At 46.5% G+C, this 25,358-nt stretch overlaps 1 protein-coding gene across 4 annotated transcripts in view; it reads right to left on the bottom strand.

Annotated features, from left to right (window-relative positions):
* Nucleotides 1-25,358, bottom strand: part of Rnf216 (ring finger protein 216) — a 122,586-nt gene that overhangs the window by 5,956 nt on the left and 91,272 nt on the right. For all 4 annotated transcript variants that reach the window (XM_032887310.1, XM_032887309.1, XM_032887312.1 and 1 more), the window contains exons 14-15: nucleotides 24,932-25,029; nucleotides 13,751-13,973 (exon numbers count right to left, since the gene is read on the bottom strand). In XM_032887310.1, the coding sequence (XP_032743201.1) occupies nucleotides 13,751-13,973; nucleotides 24,932-25,029 (321 nt within the window). The remainder of the gene's footprint in view (nucleotides 1-13,750; nucleotides 13,974-24,931; nucleotides 25,030-25,358) is intronic.

Genomic DNA, 25,358 nt, shown 5'->3' with positions numbered 1-25,358 from the left:
TCTGCAGCTACATAGTAAATCTGAGACTAATCTTGGTCACATGACACCTATTTAAAAAAAAAAATCCAAATACACCCCATTCATTCTGACTTCCTCAGAGCACAGAGTTGAGACCCCAGAGAAAGTGAACTGCTACTCTATTGGGTGCAGTGGCTTGGGAAGAACATTCAGTTAAGGAATGGCAAATGTCGCTGTGTCCTTAAGGTCTACAGAGCAGGTCAGGGTAACTTCCTTCCTCCCCTTAGCTTGTGAACCAGTTCGTGTGCAACGTGCATGTCCTGAAAGGTACAGGAAAGGTGAGGACAGGAAGAAGCAGTGTTACAGCTGGCTCTTCACCATGGACTCTCTGCTATGACATTTCAGAGCAGAGAAGACTGGATGCCCATCTTGGCTCCTCAGAGTCCTGTTTTAATTAGGAAGAGTGATATAGATGGCTTTCCAGATCCATGAATCTAACCAATATGGGTGGAAAATATCTGGGAGAAAAAAATAGCAACTGTTCAGAACAAGGCCAAGCCTAAACACAGCACCGCTGACTTGGAAACCATGATTCTCCTGGCCAGTTGTTTAAGCTCTGAGGCAGAAATGCCTAGATAGAACCTTGTGTCTATCACAGAGGATGGCTGGATCATAAGGGACATGGACTTTTCCTTTGAGGCAGAAGGTCCTAGGCTGCTTATGGCAGTATGAAGACACGGAAGGTTGCTGTCTGCCTCCGATCCCTCCCAGGCTTCCTGTGGACAGTCCGCAGGAATGGACTAACACGATTGTAGAGGCTTTCTCCCCCTCCTCTGCACAGCACTAGCAAGGGTCACCCAGCCTTTCCCCCAATTCCCTCACTCCCTGAGGTGCCACATTCCTCAGGACCATTTGCTCTGAATCAGTCTGGGAGTCTGGAGATGACCTTGGCCCCTTACATCAGTCTCTGAAACCAGAACGATGGGGCTCGGGCATGACGGAGGAGGAATCACGAGTCAAACAGTTCAGATCTCAACTATGAGCAAGGCATGGGGCATAGATCTGTGATCCTCCACTCCTATGGAGGAAGGTCTGTGAGTTCCAGGACAGCCTAGGCAAAAAAAACAATGAAAAACCTCTGAGCAAACAAACGGTTGCATCCGACGGCTTTTGCTGTGTTAACAACTTTAAAAGGATTTTTTTTTTTTAAAAAGAGAAAAAAAGTCTCCGTTCGGCCAGTGTGTGTGTATTCTGGTCACTTCCCACTTTTCTGGGTGGAAGGTCCCTACCCAGCAGTTTCCCTTTAGTCTAAGTTCCTTAGGCTAAGGCAGGTGGGTAGGCATACAATTTTTATCTAATATCCACTTTATCACAACTGAAGAAAAACCTGTACTGTTCCAAAAAGGAGGAAGGGCTAGGTTTAGGGTTGATGCCCGCCCTTTAGTCTGAAAACAGATGGAGCGAAGGAGGGCCCAGGGAGACAGTCTAGGCCACCTGAGTAAGGGAGCTGGGAAAGGGCTTGCTGTGGGGCTGCTGGAAATAGGAACAATGGGAGGAAAGAGGATGACAGGTTGGGAAGGAACAGGAGCACAGGCCAGTACCAAAGTTCTTTTGGCTGAGCCACTTAGAGGAGGCTGGAGTCTGCTTGGCCATAGCCACAGGGCTAAGTAGTGGATATGGCTAAAGATACACAATTTTGGGGCTCCAGATCCAGGAGTCTAGCCCTAACCCCACTCCCAGCCTGTTCTTTCAGAAAATTGTTGTGCCAAAGAAGCAAAGGGCTCTGTGGCTAATTCTGGTTGTCAACTTGCGTCACCTGGGAAGAGGGACCCTCGACTGAAGAATCACCTCCAGCACACTGATCTCAGGCAAGTCTATGGAAAGTCTGGGAAAGCACACGAGGTTCTATGTAGGCAGTCCCACCTTACTACCTTGAGCACTTGGCCACACAAACCAGTTTACAAGTGAGAGGTCTACTTCATCTAGGCTCTGCCTTGCTCTGAGAAGATGCCATTTTTCCTGCTCCCAAATATCCTTACTCATGGTTGGTTGGGTTATTGGACAGAGAGGGTCAGCCAAGGAGTCAGTATGCACTGGGGCACAAGCTTCTCTAACTCAGTTTGCCTCACAGTGACCACTGGTAATCCAGACCCACCAGCTCTTGATACCGCTGAGGGCCCCTGAACACACATGTACACAAGCACACACACATTGAAAGGTAATGAAGGGAGAGATGGCTCAGTGGTTTAAAAGCACTGGCTGCCATTAAAGAGGACCTGTTCCCAGCACCCAAATGGCAGCTCACGACCACCTGTAACTCTGGTTCCAGGGAATTTACTCTCTCCTGACTGTAGGACAGCAAGCACACGCCACAGGCTACACACAAACATGTGCACTCCAAAAACAGTCAAACACAAAGATAAATCTGAGAGAGAGAGAGAGAGAGAGAGAGAGAGAGAGAGAGAGAGAGAGAGAGAGAGAGAGAGAGAGAAGGAAGCCAGGCAATGGCAGCACACACATTTAATCTTATCAGTCTGGAGGCAGAGGCAGAGCTCTGAGCTCGAGGCCAGCCTGCTCTACCCGGCAGTTTCAGGTTCCATAGTGAAACCCTCTTTCACAAAACCTTTAAAAGAGTATTATGTGTATTTGTTGGGTGCAGAGGTACATGGCTTAATCTCACACTGGGAGGCAGTGGATCCCTATGATTTTGAGATCAGTATGGTATACGGAGTGAGTTACAGGCCAGCTAAAGTCACACAGTGAGTCCTTGTATCAAAGTAAATAAGTAAATAAATAAACAATAAAAGAAAAAAAGAAGAAAGAGTATATATTCACCATTAAAGCATAAATCCACAGGTCACCTGCTGGAGGCAGTTCCACAATTGCGGTTGCCTCCCTCCCTCTCCCCAGGTGTGCTAAGTTGACAATCACCAGCAGTCATCAGAGTCCCTGAATGAGTGAGGGAAGGAGTTAGAACTAGACCCCAAGCCTGGGTCTGTAGCCCTAAGCTGAAGATAGTCTAGTAGGTCCTGCAGTCTAGTAGGTCTTGTTTACACAACTGCTGATGGTGGAAAGTCTAGCTCGATGACAGAATGTTGCACAGAATGAGCAAGGCCCTGGGTTTAATCTCCAGCTCTGAAATACAAATAAAACCCAACAAACCAGGCTGGAGAGATGGCTCAGCGGTTAAGAGTACCGACTGCTCTTCCAGAGGTCCTGAGTTCAATTCCCAGCAATAACATGGTGGCTCACAACCATCTGTAATGAGATTCGATGCCCTCTTCTGGGCAAAAAAAACCCACAAAAAAACAAAAAAACAAAACAAAAAACTTACCAGAAGTAAATAACTGCTAACAACATACTGGTATATTTCTAACACCCTCCCTCCCCCGCCCCATTTCTGGCTTGACTTTGCACCATGATTCCTATTTTCACACAAGGACTGGCAGGGTCAGTCAGAGGGCACTAAAGGGCAGGTGGCCTAGACTCACAGATAGATCCCAGGCCTGAAGAAGGGTCTCTGTGTTCTTTTCTGAAGAGCAGGGACAGCTGAGAGGGAAGTGGGTGGAGTCTGGCCAGTGTTAAAGGAAAGAGGATGAGGACATACCAGGCTGTGATGGAAGTGAATCCTGAAGTGCCCCTTTGACCCCTACAGCTGTCTTAGGAAGCAAGCCCTTAGATCACCTGAATTTGGTGAGAATGGGGAGGAAGTATGGGAAGCACCCCAGGGTGGGCCAGAGCACTCCAACAGCTGGGTCAAGGACAAAGGATGAAAGTGAAATGTGGCACCTCACATCAGGCAGATCCCTGGAAGGGTGCTTTCAATAGAGAGGAGGAGGGTGGGAGAGGCTTTATTTCCCATCCTTGAATTCTTTGAGCTCAGCAGGACATAGAAGGCATCAGGAAAGGCTTGTTTTACGTGCAAGGCTACAAGGCTGGTGGGTGGGTTGGGAGTTAGGTCCAGAGTCTGAGGGAGAAAGCAGGGCCCAGCTGTTCTAGAAGTTCACAGGAAGTGAGGTAGAAATCACCAGAGTAGTTTTCATTAAGAGCGGAAATGCAAAGACATCTGCTTATACCGCAACCCCAAGCACCACAGCTGTCCACACAGCGGGGTCTACACAAAGGAACTACAGAAGAGAAACTGCGGAATGCCTGCAGGTCAGCTCCCACAGCTCCCCTCAGGCAGAGCTTGTGGGTTTAAGATGCTTGCATGAGTACCTGACACAGCGCTGTTCTTGCTAAGACCTTCCCTTCCAAGCCCCTACCAACCCGAACCCCAGTCTGATTTTTCATTACCTGCTTGCTGGCCAGGCTCATGTGACTTGACTTAGCTTTCTTTCCCCCTAGAAAGATGACAGGCAAGCCTGCTGCTGCCCGACCCAGCCCCTTCCCCCCATGATTCTGGTCATGTGTGGCCACAGCTGTTGTTAATAAACTTGCAAGGATTTCGTGAAAGGCTTCCAAGGGCTAGAGATTTAGTTTCAAATTATTCCCAGCTCAGTCGTGGGACTGCATGAGAACAGCAGCCCCTAACCCCCACCCCAGCTGTCTCCCTACGGCAGGAAATTGGGGGGGTAGAGTGGAGGGGAAAGCCCAGCGAGGGAGGCACATGCTGTGCAGAGGGAAATAGAAATGTGCTGGAGAGGAACAGAGATTACACAGCTCCAGACCAGCCTCTAGCTTCAGCAGCCATCTTCTTAGTCACGGAAGCCAAGCATCCAAATGCCTCTGACTGGGGCGCCTCCTCCTCAAGGACCCAAGGCGGTGTGGAATGTGCAAAGCTTTGACTCAAGGCAGGGTCTGCTGAGTAACTTAGTTGTTCCATCAAGGAGGTGGGGCTGCAGGGCCTCTCCTACCATCAGTTTGCTCAGCTGAGGTGTCCAGTGAGTCCCTCACTCTACTTTAAGGCCTACTTGGTTCACAGGACTGAGACCCCGTGGGTACATCTTGGCCATCTATTTGTGGAAGAAGTCGTATGGGCAGAAGACCCCGGGCTTTTACTTTGGCTTTACCAAACCCAGGATTCTGGACAGTTTTCCTAATCTGAAGTCCCACTTAACATTCCAAAAGCACTGTTCTGTGAGGGAAGTTTTCTAAAGACTTCAATGATGACGCCCACTTTCCCTATGCTCCTCCTAACAGTTCTACAGACAACGGGGCTGAAGACAGTGAGCAGAGATGAAAGTCAGGGCCAGCTCTCAGGGCTGGTGACTACAAGTTGTTTGTTTTTGAGACGGGGTCTCCTTATTAACTAGCCCCAGCTGTCCCAGAACCTGCTATATAGACAAGGCTGGCCCTAAACTCAGAAAGGGTCATCTGCCTCTGCATCCCAAGTGCCTGCATTAAGACATGTGCCACAACACACTGCTAGACGGTTTTGAAAGGGTTCATGAGGGACATGAAGACTAACTGCTAACTTGGTAAGAGATTTCAATGCTATAGAGGAGGACATTCAGGAACACGGTGAGGCTCTGAGAAGAGAGTAGGTCTGTGTATTACTGTGAGAATCTCTTCTCTTACATTTTACAGGAGGGGGGAACGTTGCTGGTTTGTGTTGATTTTTCCAGACAGTCTTCTGTAGAGCCCTGACTATCCTGGAACTCTAGACTAGGCAGGCTGGTCAGGACCTCAGCAATTCACCTGCCTCTGCCTCCTGATGCTGGGATTAAAGGTGTGGGCCACCACTAGCAGGCTCAGGAGGGAGGTTTTCTACGCTCTGACTGATGGGTAGTTATTGTACATGCTTCCCGTCAGAGTATCCGACTCTAGGCCAAAGAGAAGGCAGGGGGAAGGACTCTGTGAGCCTAGACCTGTGTGCAGTCTGGTGTAAGATAATAAGAATATCGAAACAGCTTAATAAAGCGGGGCTGCTGCTTTAATCCCAGCAATTAGGAAGCAGAGACAGGTGAATTTCTGAGTTTGACAGCCAGGGTAACATAATAAAGACTCTGTTCGGCTGTCCTTGAACTCACTATGTAGCTGAGGCTGACCTTGGCTGTCTCATCTTTTTGTCTCCATTTGAATCCTGTGACTGATGGTAGATAGAAGTACCACCATGCTCAGTTCTGAAGAGAACAGAGTTGAGGGTTTTAGGCCTGCTAGGTCAGTACTCTGATCTACATTCTAAGCCCTCCTTTTTATTTTTGTAGAAGTTAAGGGAAAAAGATGAGGTGCTAGAGAGACAGTGCTTAGTTTTTGTAGAGGACTGGGGTTTAGTTCCTAGTATGCTCATGACATTCTTGTAACCCTCCTGTGAGTCCAGTACAGGCCGTCTGACCAGGACAGTGGTGCTGGTTGGTGAGGTGAAGCATTAGTTTCTCCAGGTGTAAGCACGAGAGAGCTCTCCTTGCTAGGTTTCTACCTTTTTCTTTTCAATCCTCTTGAATCCACTCCTGCAGCCCCTTGTCCTCTTTCTGAAGGACCACCAGAACCAGTCTCCAAGATGTTGCAGGCACTGAGGGGAGAAGGCAGGACCTAGGGACAGCTGGCCTGGGGCAGGTATAGAAGCTGACTTCACTAACTAACAGGCTTCTTGTGAACCTGGGGCCAGGCAGGTGCCCTAGTGCATCACTGGAGCACACACACACCATGGCACTAAAGCAGGTGCTGTGGCTCTCCCCAGGAGCTGGCAGGGAAGCCCAGTGCTTTCTCAGAATAGGCTCCAGACACACATTTTCAAAGAAGACTGGTGTGATGGCTCACACCTGTCATCCCAGCATTTGGGGAGACCAGGCAGCAGGAATGTCAAATGAGATCCTGTTTCAAAAAACAAAACCCCAAACTAGAAGCCAAGAATTGCTCAGGATGCAGCTTAGAGGTAAAGCACTAACTAGCTTGGCAGTCTTGGGCCGTGGATTCTATCTCCAGCACTATAAAGCACCATCACCACAGAACAAACTCCTAAACCCAAGCCAAGAGAAACCCTGACTTTGTGATTTTGGGGTCTTTCTGAGACAGAGTGTCTCACTGTAGCTCAGGTCAGCCTCTAACGCATGATGATCCTCCTCTCTTGTCTCCCCAGTGCTGAGATCACACAGGTATGAATGGACCATCAGGCCTGACTCATAAAATCGATTTTCATTGCAAATATAATAATAATAATAATAATAATAATAATAAAAACATGAACAAAAATTGTTTCTTTTTCTTTTTTAGAAACGGTCTTATTCCTGGCCAGCTTCAACTCAGAGAGATCTGCCCACCTCTGCCCTCTGAGAGCTGGGATTAAAGAAAGATATGCAGTACCATGTCAAGCCTTTAATAATTCTTATTTATTTTCTTTGGCTTTTTTGGGGTGGGGTGGGTGGCCTCTCAAATGCTAGGCAATCACTGAGCTACTCTGGTATTTAAAGAGCAGGTTGTCAATCTGAATACTCCTCTAGAATGCAGCCTGTCAAGAGACGATGCTCTTGTGAACACAGCTCTACTCAAATCCAGCTTCCTGGTCTTGGCTGCCCTGTTCCCAGCCATGTGCAGACAAGCAGAATTCAATTCAACTCTGGGTTTCAGTTCTGCCCCTGCACAATTCTCCACTGCAGAGCAGTACCTGCTCCTCCCCACCTTTTGGGCAGCATTGGGGCTTGAACGCAGGACCTTGCACAACGGGCTACGAAAGTGCTGTACCACTGAGTTAGGTCCCTTGCGCCTGTTTTCTCTTCTTCCTAAAGAAGGCAGCATGCTTCATGCCTTGTTCCTGGCACACTCACTGCAAGGTACGTGTGGTAGCAAACAGAGAAAGCTCTTATTCACCATCTGAGCCCTTAGCACAGAGTCCATTCAGGCTCCCAAGCCACCTCTAGTCATTAAGGGCTCAAACTTCTCTTCACCCCAAGCTGTGCAGGAACAATTCCCTGCTGACAATTCGAGCTTCTTCCTGGCCTGCTGGTTAATGAAGCAGAGGTCGGGAGCAGGACAGTGCAAGCTTTGTCTCTGGCGAGTCTGAATGGCTTTGTGTTCTCAGAGGACTCAGCAGATGCTGGGTTGGAATTCAATCCGTCTCCTGGTGAGAATCAAGGAAACCAGGCTGATCCCTGGTTTGATGGGAATGGGACAAGTGGAACAAAATCTCCACCTTAGTCCAGAGGAAATCAGAGGGACTGCTATTTGCCTGACCTTCTTTTCGAGTTACAGAACCTTCCTCACGCAACAAGATGGCAATTCAACAAGAAAACAGGGGCAGGTACCTGCGATGGCAGACAGACAGAGTGCAAAACAGAATTTCATGTGGGGGAAGGAGGCAGGGGGGAGGGAACGAGCTCAGCCCAGGATGCTAAACTCCTTGTGTGGTAATGGCCACTGTCCTGTTCCTAGAGATAAGTAGGGGTCTAGAAAGACTCCATTTCCTCCCGAACCTGTACAGATGTAAGCGAGACAGGCAATGGCAGGGGCAGGGGGAATGACCAGGCCCGTATCAAAGGACCTAGGTTCCTGAGGCATACTCATTCTCTCCCGCACCTTGTAGGCTGCCTCCCCACAACTAGCAATTTGGGAAAATTAGACTTTCTACACTCAAAATCTCTTGCTTTGTTCCACAGACCACCCTGGAGACACCTCACTGCTTGAGGTCTCATGGGTTGTGAGCTGCATGGGCAGGTAATTCCTGAGGCAGTCCCTCAGCTCAACACTGGTACAATGAGCCACAATGACCTGCTTCTGACAAAGCATTACTGACATAGGCACGCCCAGACCCCAGAGCATGACTGCTTTCCCACTGCGGTGGCTCTGATTTATTTATTATATGAGTTACTGTCACCGTCTTCTGCACACCAGAAGAGGGCATCAGACCCATTAAAGATGGTTGTGAGCCACCATGTGGTTGCTGGGATTTGAACTAAGGACCTCTGGAAGAGCAGCCAGTGCTCCTAAACCACTGAGCCATCTCTCCAGCCTGAGAATTTTTTAACATAGATTCAAACCAGCCTTTAAGACCACCGTACCCATGGCCAACAGAGTGGCCAATAGTGACCTGGCTGCTTCTTGTGGTATGTATGCTGTACATTTTCACACCAGAGACAGAAAAGGGCCTTTGCTTTAGGTGATAGGATGCTGGCTCAGAGTTTTCAAGATACCTTAGTAAATGCCAATTTTTTTTTTTTTTGTTCTTTTTTTTCGGAGCTGGGGACCGAACCCAGGGCCTTGCGCTTCCTAGGCAAGCGCTCTACCACTGAGCTAAATCCCCAACCCCGTAAATGCCAATTTTTAAAACCAGAAGACCATACTAAGGCACAGATTTCCAGCTCCGGGAGCTGGAAGCCATGGCAACTCTAAGCAGCCTGAGGTGATCAGCAACAAGCCAAGTTGAAAGCAGCTCTGAAATAGGCCACACCTCTACCATGCCATGCTGGCTCAGCAATCCTCAGTCCTGGCTGCCAGCTGGCCTTGTGGCAATTGGTCTGCGGTCCCAGCTACAGATCATTCTTTCACATTAGTTTCCATATTTGGAGAAAACTGACATACACATTGCATTTTGGGGGTATTATTCTAATCTGAGCATACATAAAATATGACATCTTGTATTGGGGCATTTAAAAAAATGTGGTTCTAAACGTACAATCATTAAAAAAGCAGTACTTAGCAATTCTGCAGACCTTTCTGAACTGCTGAGCATATTAGTTGAAATTCAAATTTCCCCTCTGCTGGGAATGAACATGCATGTGGCTGCAATCCCAGTTGGTTGGGAGGCTTAAGCAAGCTGATTTTAAGTTAAGGTCTAGGCCACACAGGCAGTGCAGCGAGAAACCATCTCAACAACAATCCCTCTCTACACTGCTGTCCTCACGAAGGTTATGTTAGTTTAATGTGCATGATGCCACCCACCTTCCAACCCTTTAACCAACTTTGACAGGCACTGTGCCATCTACACTAGACGATTAGAGGCAACACTGTCATAACCAACAGGCTCTGGCTAGACAGAAAGCCGGCAGGTTTGCACAAGTTTTTCTGCTTCCTATAATTCTCTTCACTTTCCTACGTATCTTTCCCAGTGGAAGCAGAGAGACTTAACTCACTAGCAGAACATTTGTCTCTCCAAATGCCAGGGGACATTAGCTGAGAGTAGCTAAAGTCACAACAGCCTTGGTTATGTTTATTTTATTATTGTTATCACTGCTATTTTTTACTGTGTGTATGACAAACGTGGAAGCCAGAGGACAGCTTGATGGAGCTGGTTTTCTTTTTCCTGAGATCAAACTCGGGTTACCAGGCCCAGCAGCAAGCTCCTTTATCTACCAAGCTATCTCACCAGACCATCTCACACTACTTTTAGACTCGCTATTGATTACTTATACTCTTATTTATGTATATGTGTGGTCTGTATGTATGTCTGTGCAGGACACTCGTTCCCGGTGCCTATGGAGCCCAAAGGAGGAAGCTAGATTCCCTGGAACTGGAGTTACAGATGGCTGTGACCAACCAGACCTGATCTACAACAGCACCATCAACTGTTCTCAACTGCTGAGCCACCTCCAGCTCCAAAGTTGACAATTTAAGAAAAGAACGTCTATCATTTATGTATGCACATGGCTGTTTGACTACATGTATACACAGGCATCACATGTGGGCGGTGCCCACAGAGGCCAGGCCTCTCTGGGACTGGGGTTAAGGATGGCTGTTAAGTCATCGTGTGGTTGCTGAACAGACCCTGGGACCTCCAGAGGAGATGCCAGTGCTTTTTCCAGTCCTAAGTCAACAATTCCTTTTTCCTCTACCCTGAGGCAGGGTCACTGTGTAGACCAGGATGGCTTCCGACTCACAGAGATCCACCTGATTCTGCTTCCCAAGTGCTGGAATTAAATAAAGGTGTGAGCTACCAATTGCCCAGCTGATAATTTTTAATATTTGTCGATAGACTAAGTAATTTTACTCTACATAAGAACACTTTGGTGAGTTGCATAAGCTGTAATAATTTCCCCTATTTTTAGGTTGTAATTATTTTTTGTGTGTGATAAGTGTGTAAGCAGGGCAGTTTTCTCCCTCCACCTTTTGGTAGGTTCTAAGGACTGAATTCTGTGCAGTACGCTATCTCACTGGCTTTCTTTCAGTTTTTCGTTTTTTTTTTTTTTTTTTCCTTTTTTCTTTTTTTCGGAGCTGGGGACCGAACCCAGGGCCTTGCGTTTGCTAGGCAAGCGCTCTACCCAACCCTTTCATTTATCTTGTATGTAGAATTTGCCAAAGATAATTTACATTTTCATAAAAAAATATCTATTCACTTATTTGTATGTGTGTGCTATGTGTGCTCAGGCCATGTGTGAAGGTCAGTGGACAGCCTGGGAAGTTGGTTCTGTCTGTGTTTTATTCAGTCTGACCCTACGTAGGATCTTCTGGACTTTCCAGTCATGCCCTTGGTTTTCTAGAGGTGCTTCTGACTGGACAGGCACTCCATACCAGGGACAAACCTCCCACCCTCACCCCAAGAGTAAACAATGTGCCTATCACACTATGTGGTGCCCCAGTGGCACTCAGTCCAGTACCTGGGAGGCACTGGATGATGTCACTCCTGCCTCCTCTGGGCCCCGAAGGCTGAATCTGAAGGCCTTGCACCTCCTCTAAGCCCCTGGAGCTTTTGCTACAGCCCTGGCTCACAGTGACTAGACTGTGACTACTGAAACCATGGAGCACTGCACTCTCACACTATAGTAGGGCACTTCTGCTCAACAGATCGGCTCTGCCAACGTTTCCTAGTTAAACATGAACAATGGGGCCTGCAGAGATGCCTCAGGTTGAGAGCTCCTGCTACTCTGGTACACGACTGGGATTCAGCCCCTAGTACTGACATGATGGCTCACAAGCATGTGTCATTCCAGCTGCAAGAGATCTAACGTTCTTCTAGCCTTGGCGACAGACAACAAGCACAAAGTGGTACATATGTGCAGGCAAACACTCAAAAACAAAATAATATAATAACAATAATGATGATGATGATAATAATGAAGAGAGAATGAAGAAATGGCTCACATCTACAATCCTAGCACTTGAGAGGTGGAGGCTACCTATGCTACAAGAGATCCAGCCCCAAAAACCAAGCTGGTGAATAAATGTGTCGTTACTTCAGTAACATAACATGTTTTGCTTTGTTGTTTTGGGATAGGCTCTTACGCAGCCCAGACGATCCTCTTACCTCAGCCTCCTAAGTGCTAGGATTATATGTGTGAACTGCCACAGCTGACTGGTTTTTCTTTCTTTTTTCTTTAGAGACAGAGTCATTTTATTTTATTTTTAAAAAGATTTGCTTTATTTTATGTGTGCAGGCGTGTTTATGTACTACAGGGTGGAGTGTCCTCCAAGGCCAGAGATGGTATAGAAACCTCTAGAGTGGCAGGAGGCAATGAGCCAAAAAAAGGTGCTGGGCATGTACGAGCCCTCTGAAGAGCAGCCAGTGATCTGCTGCAGTGCCACCTCTCCAGGCTCCCTGTCATATCCGGTTGGTCTCACAGAGCCTAAGAGGGCCTGGAACCTGCACGTAGCTGAAGACGACCTTGAACTTCTGATTTCCTTTACTTCTTCAGTGATGAGAGCATAGGTGCTCACAACACTATTAAACGTCCCCCAAGACAGGGTTTCTCTTTATAGCCACCCTGGCTGCCCTGGACCTTCCTCTGTAGACCAGACTGGCCTTGAATTCAGAGATCCGCTTGCTCTACCTCCCAGAGCACAGGGATTCGCATGCCTGGCATTTTTAAAAGTTTTAAAAACAATTTTGTGTGTATGATTGTTTTGCCTGCATTTCTATCTGTAAACTGTAGGTGTTCCTGATGCCCACAGAGTGAGAATGATGCAGCAGACTCCTAAGTGAAGCCAAGGACGGCTATAAACAACCGTGTGGGTGCTGGGAACTGAGCAGGTCCCCTGCAAAGGCAGCATGTGCTAACTGCCAAGCCAGTCCTCTGGCCTCTAGTGCTGTTGCTGCTGTCCTGGAACTTGCTCTGTAGACCAGGCTGGTTTTGAACTTAGAGAGCCACCTGCCTCTGCTTTCTAAGCGCTGAGATTAAAGGTGTGTGCTACCTCTGCTCCCTGGCTTTTTTATTTTTCTTTTGTGGTTTTGGAGATTTAATGCATGGTCTCTTGCATGCTAGGCATATGCTCTAATGCCAGTGTTTTTCAAAGTTTAAATCAAGAATGAGGGTCTTGAGTCCCTTTAGTCTGTAAACCTCTAACTGCAGGATGGAGAAGGCTGCTGATATGAACCTGCTGTTGCATTTCTACAGTACACTGCATCCCAGACTTATAACATGCTTATTTAACTTTTCTTTCCTTTAAAAATTTTTGGAATAGGGTCCCCTCTACATGGCTCAGGCTGTCCTTAAACTTGTAACCCTCCTGCCTCAGCCTCTGTGAGCTGAGCCTGCAGGTGTGTAGTCATGTTTGTCTGCAGGCTCCTCTGACTCGCAAGCACGCTTTCCAGTGAAGGCCATGGGGCTTTGGTGTGGCCAGCGCGTTTGTTGTTTCTAACGCTCTCCCTTGTTCTGCACACTTCAGATGGCAAAGGAAAAGTTTATCCTCTAGGGGACTGAAGCAATTTGTCCACAAGGCTTTTTATGAGATGGGGTCGCTCGCCCTCTCCTGCTCAGTGATTCTCCTACCTCAGCCTCCTGAGAATGGCTACAGGGCATGCCCACCACACTCAGTGTACTTTATGGCTAGTATTTTTTGATGACATTCTCAGTTTTCCCTGTGATTATTTCTTGTATGTTTCCATGAGCCTGAGCTGTCACGTAAATACAAAGTATTTTTTATTACAGGAATGTACAGCTCTTTTCTCATATATGAAATGGACTGACAATATGCATCTACTCACAGTGGGGTCGGTCCAGAGCGAGCACCTGGAACATTCCTGGCAAGGGGCTCCTGGAGAGCGAGGATGCTGGCAGAAGTGGTCATAGCCATTGATAGAAACTCGACAGAGGTAGCACATCTGGGCACCACAGCGGCAAGACATGCGGTTGCAGCCTTCAGATTTGATGAGGCCAGTCCCACACTTGTGGCATTTTCTAATTCGAGCAGCAGTCATTTTTTCTTCACTGAGAAAAAGAAAAAAACAATTGGAGTTGGCAGGGAAGGTGAGGGCAATAAAATGACTATGGCCATTAAGATGTTCTATTTCCCATATGTAAGGACGGCTTGAGCCTTTTTGTGACATTCAGACAGTGAAAAGGAAGGGACCATGTTTGAGTCAGAGAACTGGCTCCAAGTTTATGAACTGTATTACCCAACTGCCAGGAGACTCAGTTTCCTCACTTTTAGATTGAGAGCATAATATTCTAACGGTAGTTTTGGAATTCAGGTAAGATATAAAGCCATTTGATATAATGTGTGGCACATTATTGATTAGAAAAACGATTTCTTCTAGGAATCCTATATGCTGACAACAGGGTGAAGAAACTCGGCTCCCTCCTAACCAAATCTAATTTGTTCAAAGTTAGTGATTTAAGAACTGGGAGTCCAAGCCTATATACCCCGATCTCTGAATACTTGGTCTGAGAGTGGGCAATCCTATGGTCAGCCTACTTCCCCAAGCTCACACTCCTACAGTCAGTTTCCCAACAGTGAGACTGCTTCTAGAAGTGTCTGAACTGATAAGGAGGGCACACTACTTTTGCCAGGATACTTCTTAGTGTGTTGGTATTTTGGATTGCTGTTCCCAACCAATACCCTTCACCTTTCTCTGTTACACTGAAGGCAGAGGGAAGGGAGGCGGGGTCAAAACAGAGTTGCTATTGAAATAGAGGGTGGCCAGCTACTAGGTGAACCAGAGAGGGGGTCCAGCAGGATCTGCTTCCACCTAAAGGTGAGTCTATGCAGCAAGTGCTTCCACTGTGGGCACTTCAGCTATTCACACACTGTGGCAGTTTGTCACCCAGACTATGTACCTAAGAACAGTAAAATGCAATACAACACTGGCTACTACTTATTGAGGTCCAATCTGTAGTGATCTGAAAGGAAGAAACCCAGAACTTTAGCTTGGAAAGAATTTACACCCAGCTCAAATAACAGAAGAACAAATGATTTCTAAGTCTTGAATAGGAGACCAAGTTTAACTAATTAATCTTTTGAATCAAGGTGTCACAAAGCCTAGGCTGGCCTAGAGCTCACCAGTAGACTAGGCTGACCTGGAAATCACAGAGATCTATCTGTGTCTGCCTCCTGTACTAGGATTGAGTGTGTCTAGGAGACTAGACTTAAATAAATGACTTCATTTCTCCTGCCAGCTGAGAGTAGCACACGAGTCTGGATACTGAACCGTGAAGACACTTCTGAATGTTGCTTGTTAAGACTCAAGGTGCTACTGGGTGGTGGTGGCGCACACCAAGCTCCACTTGGGAGGCAGGAGCAGGCAGATCTTTGAGTACAAGGCCAGCCTGGTCTATAGACTTAATTGTAGGATAGCCAGGGCTACACAGAGAAACCCTGTTTTGAAAAACCTCTACCACCACCACCACCATCATCGCCACCCAGAAAATGCCAGGATGGGCCTGTGTAAAAAGGACTGCCACTATGAGATTGAGCTGCCTGATGGGACTGAGAAACCGTGGTTGCTTTTTGTTAGAGTGGTTTGGCAAGAAGATTGTGAACCAGGCAGGAAAGAGTCTCACAGGATGTGCTTCCAGAAGCAGGACAGGAAGGGAAGCCTAAGCGGAGGCTGTCTCTGTCTGCTGACCTCATGCTCAACAGGAAGGCTCAAGGACATCCTCTGGGCAGCCAGCTGACATCCCGTGAGTCTGCCACTGCTTGTGCTTTACTACCCAAAGACAATGGGAAGTAATCTTGGGGGTTTCCTTCTCCCTACTCTCTCCCCTCCTACTCTTCCCCTGCAAAAAACTTACTCTGCAGTCCTGGCTGGTCTGTAACTCCCTATGTAGACAAGGCTGGTTTCAAATTTATAGAGACCTGCCTCTTTTCCTTGAGTGTTGGTATTATAAATAATTCTTAAAAAAGGAAAGAAAAGGGGTTGGGGATTTAGCTCAGTGGTAGATCGCTTGTCTAGGAAGCGCAAGGCCCTGGGTTCGGTCCCCAGCTCCGGGGGGGAAAAAAAAAAAAGGAAAGAAAAAAAGAAATAGGGTAGGGTTGGAGGAAATAGTTTAGTTGGTAAAGTGCTTGCATGAGGACTTGAATTGAGATTCCCAGTACCCACAAAAAAGCCAAGTGTGGCTGTGCACGTCTGTCAGTTCAGAAAGCTCCCTGGGGTTTGTGGGTCAACTAATCGTGCCGAATTAGTTAAGTTCTAGGTTCAGTGAAAACCATGCCTCAAAAAATAGGGTCAAGTGCTGGTAAGGTGACTTATAGAGGACCTGAGTCTCTGGGACCCGGATGGTGGAGGGAGAGAACTGATTACTGAAAGTTGTCCTCTGACCTTCATAAGCCCTGTGTCTGCACACACTTTTCTTTCCTTTAAGAGACAGGGTCTCACAGGCCATTTTTAAATCTCAGTACTTGGGAGGCAGAGACAGGTGAAACTCTGAGCTCTAGGTCAACCTAGTCTACAGAGCAAGTTCTAGTTAGTACAGCCCTAGAGCTACACAGAGAAACCCTGCCTCAAAAGACCAGAGACAGGGTCTCAATTGTATACTTCTGGTTGGCCTTGAATTTTGTATGTAGGCTGGACTCTAAATCACAAAAATCCATCAGCCTCTGCCTCTTAAAGCTGGGATTAAAGATGTACCTGCCATGCCTAGCACATAATTAAAAAAAAAACTTATTTAATATATATATATGTGTATATATATATATGTATATATACATGAATGAGTGTTCTGCTTATAAGTATGTGTGTGTACCATGTGCATGCCTGGTGCCCATAAAGTTTTAAAAAAAAAAGTCTGAACCCTATAAACTTGAGTAATGGAAGGTAGTGAGACACCATGTAGGTGCTAGAAAGTGACCTGGGTCCTCTGAAAGAATACTGGGTAATTTTATGGCAACTTGTCACAAACTAGGGTTATCAGAGAGGAAGGAACCTTAACTGAGAAAATGTCTTTAAGAGTCAACTCTAGGGCATTTTCTTAATTAATGATCTGTGAAGGAGCACCCAGGTCACCGTGGGTGCTGCCATTCCTAGACTGGTGGTCTTGAGTTCAGTAGGAAAGCAGACTGAGCAGGCGGTGATGAGCAAGCCAGTAAGCAGCGCCCTCCATGGCCTGTGCCTCAGCCCGTCTCCTCCAGGTTCTTTTCCTTTGCCTGACTTCCTTTGACGATGAATGAATGTGGAATAAAGAGTAACCCAAATAAACCCTTTCCTCCCTGTGTTGCTTTGGTCATGCACAGCAGTAGGACAAAGAGCAGTGTGTTCTTAAATGCTGAGACATTTACCTCATCAAATAAAAATATTTTTTAATTAAAAAAAGATGGAGAGTATCTAATGAAGATGCACATGTACACACAGAACACATGACTCATCCCCCTTCACCCAGAAACAAAACCAAACAACCACTGTGCTGGTAGGACTCAGTTACTTCCCACCTTCCTAAGGAAATACCTACTGGAATCACCTGGTTTTGGGTTGGGCTCGCTCTCTTGCTGGTTTCATGATCTCTGTCTATTTGGGCTGTGACTAGCGCTGCAGGACAACAATTCTCAGGCATGTGGAAGGCCCTAGATTAAATTTCTAATATTGAGAATCATCTAACAAATGGATCCCTGCCTCCACAAATCCAAAACGCTTATTTTTTCTTGTTTTTTTTTTTTTGTTTTTTTTTTTTTTTTTTTTTTTTTTCGTTTTCCTCTCTTTTGTCTTTCTTTTGGCCTTTTTAAAAACACTGGTTCACAACCCTAAATCTAAACAGTTTTCAGCTATTCTTTCTCCAAGTATTCTCTCTGGCCCCCTTTGTACCCTCTTAATAGAAATATACCAGATCATGGGCCATAGGTCCCTTAGGGTCTATACACTCCCTTTCTTTATTTTCTTCTGCCCATTTTCTCAACTGGAAAATGTCAATTCAGTAATCTTCAAAAATCTGATTCATCATTTTCTTTAATTTATTCATTATTTTATGTGTAGTAAATGTTTTGCCTTCATGTATGTAAGTGTACCACTTGTGTATGCAGTGCCCTCTAAGGCCAGAAAAGAAGGCACTGGATCCTTTCTGGACTGGAGTTCCAGAGCTGCCACGTGGGTTTTGGGAATCAAACCTGGGTCATCTGAAAGAACAGCCAGCACTGTTGTCCGTAAGTCATCTTGAGCCCCCTTTCTTTCTTTGTTTTTTGAGACAATGTCTAATGTAGACTTCAGATGTGCTAGTTAGCTGAAGATGACCTTGAACTCTAGACCATGCTCTGACATCCCAAGTATGGGATCACAGGCCTGCACCTCTGTGGCCATTTTTATGCAGTGCTGGGAAATAAACTCAGGGCACTGTGCATCCAAAGCAGACCTTTTACCAATTGAGCTACGCTGCTAGCCCTCTGATTCATTCTTTTGCTTGCTCAAATCTGTTATTTCATTTTCATAGTTTTTTTTTTTAAATTTATTTATTATGTATACATCATACAGCTTTCTGCCTGCATGTATGCAACTACAGGCAGGAAGAGGGCACCAGACCTGATTATAGGTGGTTGTGAGCCGCCATGTGGTTGCCGGGAATTGAACTCATGACCTCTGGAAGAGCAGTCAGTGCTCTTAACCACTGAGCCATCTCTCCAGCCCCATTTTCATAGTTTTACTGAAGCTGAAACTCTCTTGTGTTTTCAAAGGTGTCTTGTTCTGATACTCTTGCTTATTTATTCACCATGAACTGGTTCCTTCTGTCCATGGTTTCTTTTTACTCTCCGACAAAGACAATAGATTTTCATTTTTTAAAAAATGGGGGTGGCTATAGTTTGATTAGTACTGCAGTGATGACTAATGCCAACGAGCACTCTAGCGACTGCTCATCGTCACCTCACTGGCTTTTTTTAGACAGGGTTTCTTTCTCTGTGTAACCGGGCTGTCCTGGAACTCACTTGTAGACCAGGCTGTCCTCAATCTACCTGCTTCTGCCGGATAAAAGGCGTGTGCCACCACTGCCTGGTGACTTTTAACTACCTGTGTGACTGGTCCAGTGCTTTTCCTCGTGAATAGGCCACATTCCCCAAGTTTCTTTGAATGCCTTGCAAGTTGTTGTTGAAAATTGGCTATTTTAATACTGCAAATGGAAGCTGCAAACCAGACTACTTGGAGTCGGCAGCTGCTGAGACTTTTAAACGCTCTCTCTGTGAATACTATCTTTCCTGTTGGGTGGGGTTATGATTAGTGGTCAGGGCTGAACTGAGAGATAAACCCCAGAAAGGAAGGCAGTGAGTAAGCCTGCTGTCCTGTTGCCTGGCGGCTGGCTCTGGCTCTGCACTCTTCTTCCTCGCTGAGCCTGCTTCCAACTCTTGCCTGCCTCTTACCTATCATTACATGGCTACGGCTAGAAGCTTCCAGTCTTGTAGGATGTGTCTGAAGTGTGGCACCCTGGTCCCTGGTCATCCATGCAGCCTTCTAGGTCTCAGGTTGCTGCAACCAGTCTATGTCTTAAAAGTCCTCGCAACAAAATCCACAGGGAAGCTGCTCAGATCCGAGGTTTGGACCTGGCGGCTCCTACTGGGCTAACAGTTGCTTTAGTGGGAAGGGTGTACTTTTTTCCAAATACACTGCCATTTTTAGCAGCACCATTTTCCTTTGAGTATGTTCTTTTTCTTTTTTTCTTTTTGGATAAGAAAAAACTCTGGTGAGTCCTGAGACTGACTCTGTGCTCACATGTGAAACCTTAAATCTGCTGAGCACGATGGCATACACCTTTCATCTCCGCACTCAGGAGGCAGAGGCAGGCAGATCTCTTTGAGCTCAAGGCCAGCCCGTTGTTGAAAATTGGGTATGTTTAATACTTTAAGTGGTTCTAGGACAGCCAGGGCCATGTAGAGATCCTACCCAAATCAAGGGTCTCCACCCCCAGCTCTGCTCTACCACCACCACCACTACTACCACCACCAAACACCAACAAAAACCAAAACACACTACTACCATTAAAACCTAAACCGGGGTTGGGGATTTAGCTCAGTGGTAGAGCGCTTGCCTAGCAAACTCAAGGCCCTGGGTTCGGTCCCCAACTCCGAAAAACAAAACAAAACAAAAAAACCCCTAAACCCACCCCCCTCTTCAGTGTCATTATTCCTTAAGGTTCTATAACCTCTATCTTGGGCTACTGTAGTAGTTTTCTTTTTCTTTCTTTTTTTTCAGAGAAGAATCTTTCCTAGTCCATGCTGGTCTTCAACTCACTAAATATAATATGGAAGACTTGAAGCTCTGTTAGAGAACACTGTCCTTTTCAGGCCTGGTGGTGTACATCTTTAAGCCCAGCACCAGGGAGGCAGAGGCAGGTGAATGTACACAGAGAGTTCTCATAAAGTCAGGGCTGCACAGAGAGACAACTGTCTGAATCTACCATTACTACCATCCCCACCCACCCACCCAAAGAATGGTGCTGTCCTTTGAGCACAACAACATTACAACCTTCACTATTTTATCCGAGTAGCTGTGAATACCTGCAAAGGATGCTAACCTGAGATTCCAGCCACCCCTTCCTCCACTTCCCTGTAATCTCTACGGAATTCTGCCCACACTGAAATAGTTGCAAAGACTTGGGGGTGTAAGATGTGTGGTGGCACATGCCTTCTGTGAGTTTAAGGCTAGCCTGCTGCTTTCCTGTGTGTGTATATGCGTGTAGGTATGTATGTATGTATGTATGTATCCCTTGTTTCAAGAAGGGAGAGAGAAAGGATGAAGGTCTAACTGAGGGGTTGGACTTCATTTATGCAGCTACAATAAATAGCTTCTAGGGGGAGATGTGGTAGGATGGCTGTTTTGGGATTTACCCACCCTCTATAAGCCCCTGATAAATTCATGTTCTCCAAGACAGTACACCTTCTCGGGTGAGTTCACATGGCAGTTCACATGACAACTCATTTATTCTTGATGAGATATGGGCTCTCTATGTAGTCCTAGCTGCATCTTACTTTGCAGACTATCTGTCCTAGAGCTCACTGAGAGGCTTCTGCCTCCCAGGTGCTGCGATAACAGTGTTCAAACAATTTCTCATCCTGTTGCCTCTACCTTCCGAGTGCTGGAACTGCAGGTGTAGGCCACCGTGCACGGCTCTCTTCGATCCTAGCCTATTTCTGTGAAAACTACTTGCTGTGCAGTCATTGACTCTCAGGCCTAACACTTGTTTAGGGGCACCTGACTGGGGGACACCTTGGCTCCTCTGTACAATCTCACAGAGCCCCTGACTCTAACACCCAGCTTACTCTAAGCTGGGGAAATACAAGGAGGGAGCAGTCAGTGTCAGAAAGTTTCCCCCAAGCTGTCTTTATCAGAAGGCACCAAGACGATACGCTGAGCCAGCACTTGGGAAGCAGAGATGGGAGGACTTGTGGGTCTGGGGCCAGCTGGGTTGTGTGGTGAGCTCATGGGAAAAGCAGGCCTTCTATGAACCTCATCTGATTGAAGTTCTTTTGACAACTGGAGGACCGTGAATCTGGCAACCAGCACGGCAGACTCACTGCCAAACTTTGTCAATGATGACAGCGGCAAAGGCTAAGTAAGAGCTAAGTACATTGGGCTGAAACAAATGATGGGAAGGACAGATTTGCTTGAAAATATAAAGGGCTTTAAACAAGAACAACAGAGACAAAGTATGGCAAAACAACTCTGGGGCTTACTCACTCACTAGTGTTTCCACTGTGGGCACCTGAAATCTGTGTGTGCTGAGTGTCCCACTCAACCCTCACACTTGTAAGCAGTCACTGAACTGAACTGTCAATTGGATACCTAAATATTTTCATAAGACAGAGAAAGTGATTTTTTAAGAAAGCAGCTGGGGCTGGAGAAATGGCTCAGTGCTTACGAGCACCTGTTATTGTAGAAGACACTGGGTTTGAACCCCAGTGCCTACACTGTGATTCACAGCTATCAATAAACTCCAGCGCTAGGAGATCCCAAGCTGCCTTTCCTGGTTATCAAGCATGCACAGGTATATATATATACACACAGAAGCATGTCATCTGTACATAAAAAAAAATACAAACAAAGAAAGCTACCACAGTTTTCATCATTACAAAGTTAAGATGTATTTATTCTGATTCCCACGCTGTAATAAAGAAGAAGAGGTTCATTCTGCTCATAGTTCTAAAAGTTCAATGACATCTACTTGGCTGTGGTGAGGATCGTAGGTGGGTGGTTCATAGCAGCAGGGAAGCAGGCAGAACAGATCACAGGGTCATCCCCCCTCTTTGGTTGAGAGGGTCCATGTAGGACTGGCCTGAATTCATCATTCTCTTTGCCTCTGTCTCCCTATGGCTGGGCTATCCCAGGCACGCACCAAGATGCAGAGGACTGTTTTGGCTTATTTAGACAGTCTTCTTCCTTGCAGCCAAGGCTAGTTTTGGACGCTAGGCAGTCCTCCTGCTTTTCCCTGCATATGTTAGGTAAGCGCTCTAACTGTGCCACATCCCCGGGCCTCAGTGGAAGTCTAGTCTTTGTGTTGCTGTTACTCACTCTTTTTAAACAGCCTGTTCTGATGGGACTACCTTGGTTTTGTGAGAACTACATTAATCTTGTCCAAAGGTAGTGCCCCAACCCTCCATGGCTTAATTTCCTTCCCTACCTCTTCAAGGTCACACCACATCAGAAGCCAAGTGGCTAGCACATGAACATAGGAGAATCATGTGACTACACCCAAAGCCTCATGTAACTCAGGATGCTCTGCAGTGGGGCTACATCCATAGCCTTCCACACAGTGGTGTTCTCTCTCGTTCTCTCTCTCTCTCTCTCTCTCTCTCTCTCTCTCTCTCTCTCTCTCTCTCTCTCTCTCTCTCTCTCTGTGGTGTGTGTGTGTGTGTGTGTGTGTGTGTGTGTGTGTGTGTCTCCTGTGTGACCACACCCAGCTCCGAATAGTCTCCTGCAGGCAGAGTTCCCAGACAGAGCACCGCCGCCTATCATTTCCTCTCTACACAGTCGTGAGCTTTCTTCGTTTTGCTACTTGTTAACAGGCAGGATCCCCTGGGTCAATTGAGGAAGGGCTACCTGGCAGGGAGGGCGAATTAAAGCTACCTAAAAACAGGACCCGACGCCTACAGGCATCTCAGAAACTGCACTCACCACTGACTCCAAGGCCTAGAATGTTGGTTCTCACAGGTTAGTTATTTCTGTGTGGCCAGTAGAGAAGAATGGGCGGCAGAGAGCAGTGTACCAGGTACACTGCTGAAGCTCACCAGGTAGTGAGTAACTGCAGCTGCTGCTCCAGATGCTATTCTTACTGCAGCAATAAATAGCTCCTGGCAACTGGCACGCAGATACTGATCTGGAAAATGCTTTTATTCCTTTGTCCAATGGTAGAGAATAGCAGCTGACAAGGATCTTATTTGTCATCCGCCAAGACAATAGACTAATCTGTGACTCAAGTGACATACAGATCTGACCCATGAATAGAAGCGGCAGGTGATCTAGAATGCACTGATATCGGACAGTGGCATGTGTCATCTCTATAAAGCTCTGGTAGTCTGGAGGCTAGGTCCATATCAAGAAAGCCTTCCCCAAAACAAACATGTGCTGTGAACTCCCACCCTCTTCCCAGTACAGTGAAGCATGCTAGAGAGGCATTCTGAGTCAGGAACTGACAGACACTGCATTAGATGGTCCACTCTAGTGCTCTTTTACTTTAGAGGATCACCAAGCTGAGAAGGTCCTGCACTTGAGGGGCCCATGGCTATAGAGAAGCAGAATGGAATTCTATTCTCAAACAACCACAGACTCTCTGAGAAACATCCATGGTCTGCAGGCCACATGGCAGGTTAGATCCTAGATGTTTAGGATCAAGGTTTTCTTTGGGGGCTGCAGGTTAAGGGTTGCTCTTAACTTTCAGGAACTACCTTACTCCATCTTTAAAGGGAATAGTACAGTCAAGTCCTCACGTTTTCAAGTCCAATTACAGCATCTGTCTGACTACTTCCAGGAAAACATTCCAGTTCAACAATACCCAATCAACCGAGTTCACTCTGAGAGTTTCACCATCTCAAGGTCCTTAATTTAAATGCATTTGAAAGGAACCCCAAGTGCATCATGGGGGTCATTATAATGACACAGAGCACAGTCAGAAGCCATGTGCCTCAGTTCAAGTTCCTTCTATGCCACTTATTACCTGTGTGACAATGGTCCGGCGACTTGGGTTGCCTCTGGTGCAAAGTGAGGACAATAGGACCCATCTGTGATGCAGACCTTGAGAATGCAAACTGCACTTGACCGTCTGTCTAAACACTCCCAACCCCTATTCTTTATACCCAATCAACCGAGACTGACGTGAAATCATCCACTTAGAGGCCACATATACTGCCCGGCTGTCTCCATGTAGTATACATCATTCTACATTACTTCCAATTTGAGGAAAAGTTGCCTGCCTAATTAATAACCTATTTCTTTCCTTCCTTTCTATGCTGAAGTAAAAACGTAGCAATGACCCAAGCACAACTATGCAGAGGATAACACCACACATAGGGAGCGGCAGTCAGAGGATGAAGGACCCGGATCTCTAAGAGATCTAATGGGACATTGCCCATCAGTCTGGCAAAGCTGGATTCTTTAAGAGAGAAACAGACTTTGGTAGCACAGATGACTTGTCTTACCATATATTAACATGTAGAAATTGCTTAGCTACACAGGGAGTACCATATAGTGCTTTGTTAATAATATTACCGATAATCTTTTGCCTTCTGGAAGTTGGCAATTCTACCCACTATCTCAGGCCACTTGTATCCCGACACAGGTAGAAGCAACACCAGTGCAGTAAGACCTGTTGTTACCTGTTTACTGATAGACAGTAAGTAGAGAGATGGCTGACTTTTGCTGAGTGTACGTAAGCCAGACCTTCCATAGATACCATACACCATTTGAATGGCTAAGGGCCCAAGACTCCTCTGTGCAGAGGAAGCCTCTGCTCCCTGCAGGCTCAGCTGCTGTCGTATCACTCACATAGATGTCCGGTACTTGATGTCATCCTTCTCTGCCAGCTCTTCACAGGTGAGGCCATTGTGTTCTTTCCAGAGTCCCTGACACTTCCTACAGGTCTCCTGAGGACAAAATACAGACACAAAGACAGTTCCTGGTAAGTGGGTGTCACTCAAGCCTGTTTGCAAATGTCTGTCAAATGTACTTCTTTGGGGTTCTGAGTCTGAGTGCTGCTGTCCCAGTGAGCAAAACTGTTTCTAAAGACAGAGCAACAGCAGAAGCTCAGAAGGCATAGGCCAGCTTTCTCTTTTCCAGTAGAAGAGATTTCTCTCTCACCCGCCGATCTGAAATGCTGAAGAGCCCCTTGAAACAGCACAGTAGACAGAGTGAAGACTTGTAAAATACTGTGAGCTGCTTGAGGGCTTGTCTGTTAGGATCTGACCCTTCCACA

The sequence above is a fragment of the Rattus rattus genome, chromosome 16 (assembly GCF_011064425.1).
Source record: "Rattus rattus isolate New Zealand chromosome 16, Rrattus_CSIRO_v1, whole genome shotgun sequence".
Lineage (NCBI taxonomy): Eukaryota > Metazoa > Chordata > Mammalia > Rodentia > Muridae > Rattus > Rattus rattus.
This window is presented reverse-complemented; position numbering and strand designations above follow the sequence as displayed.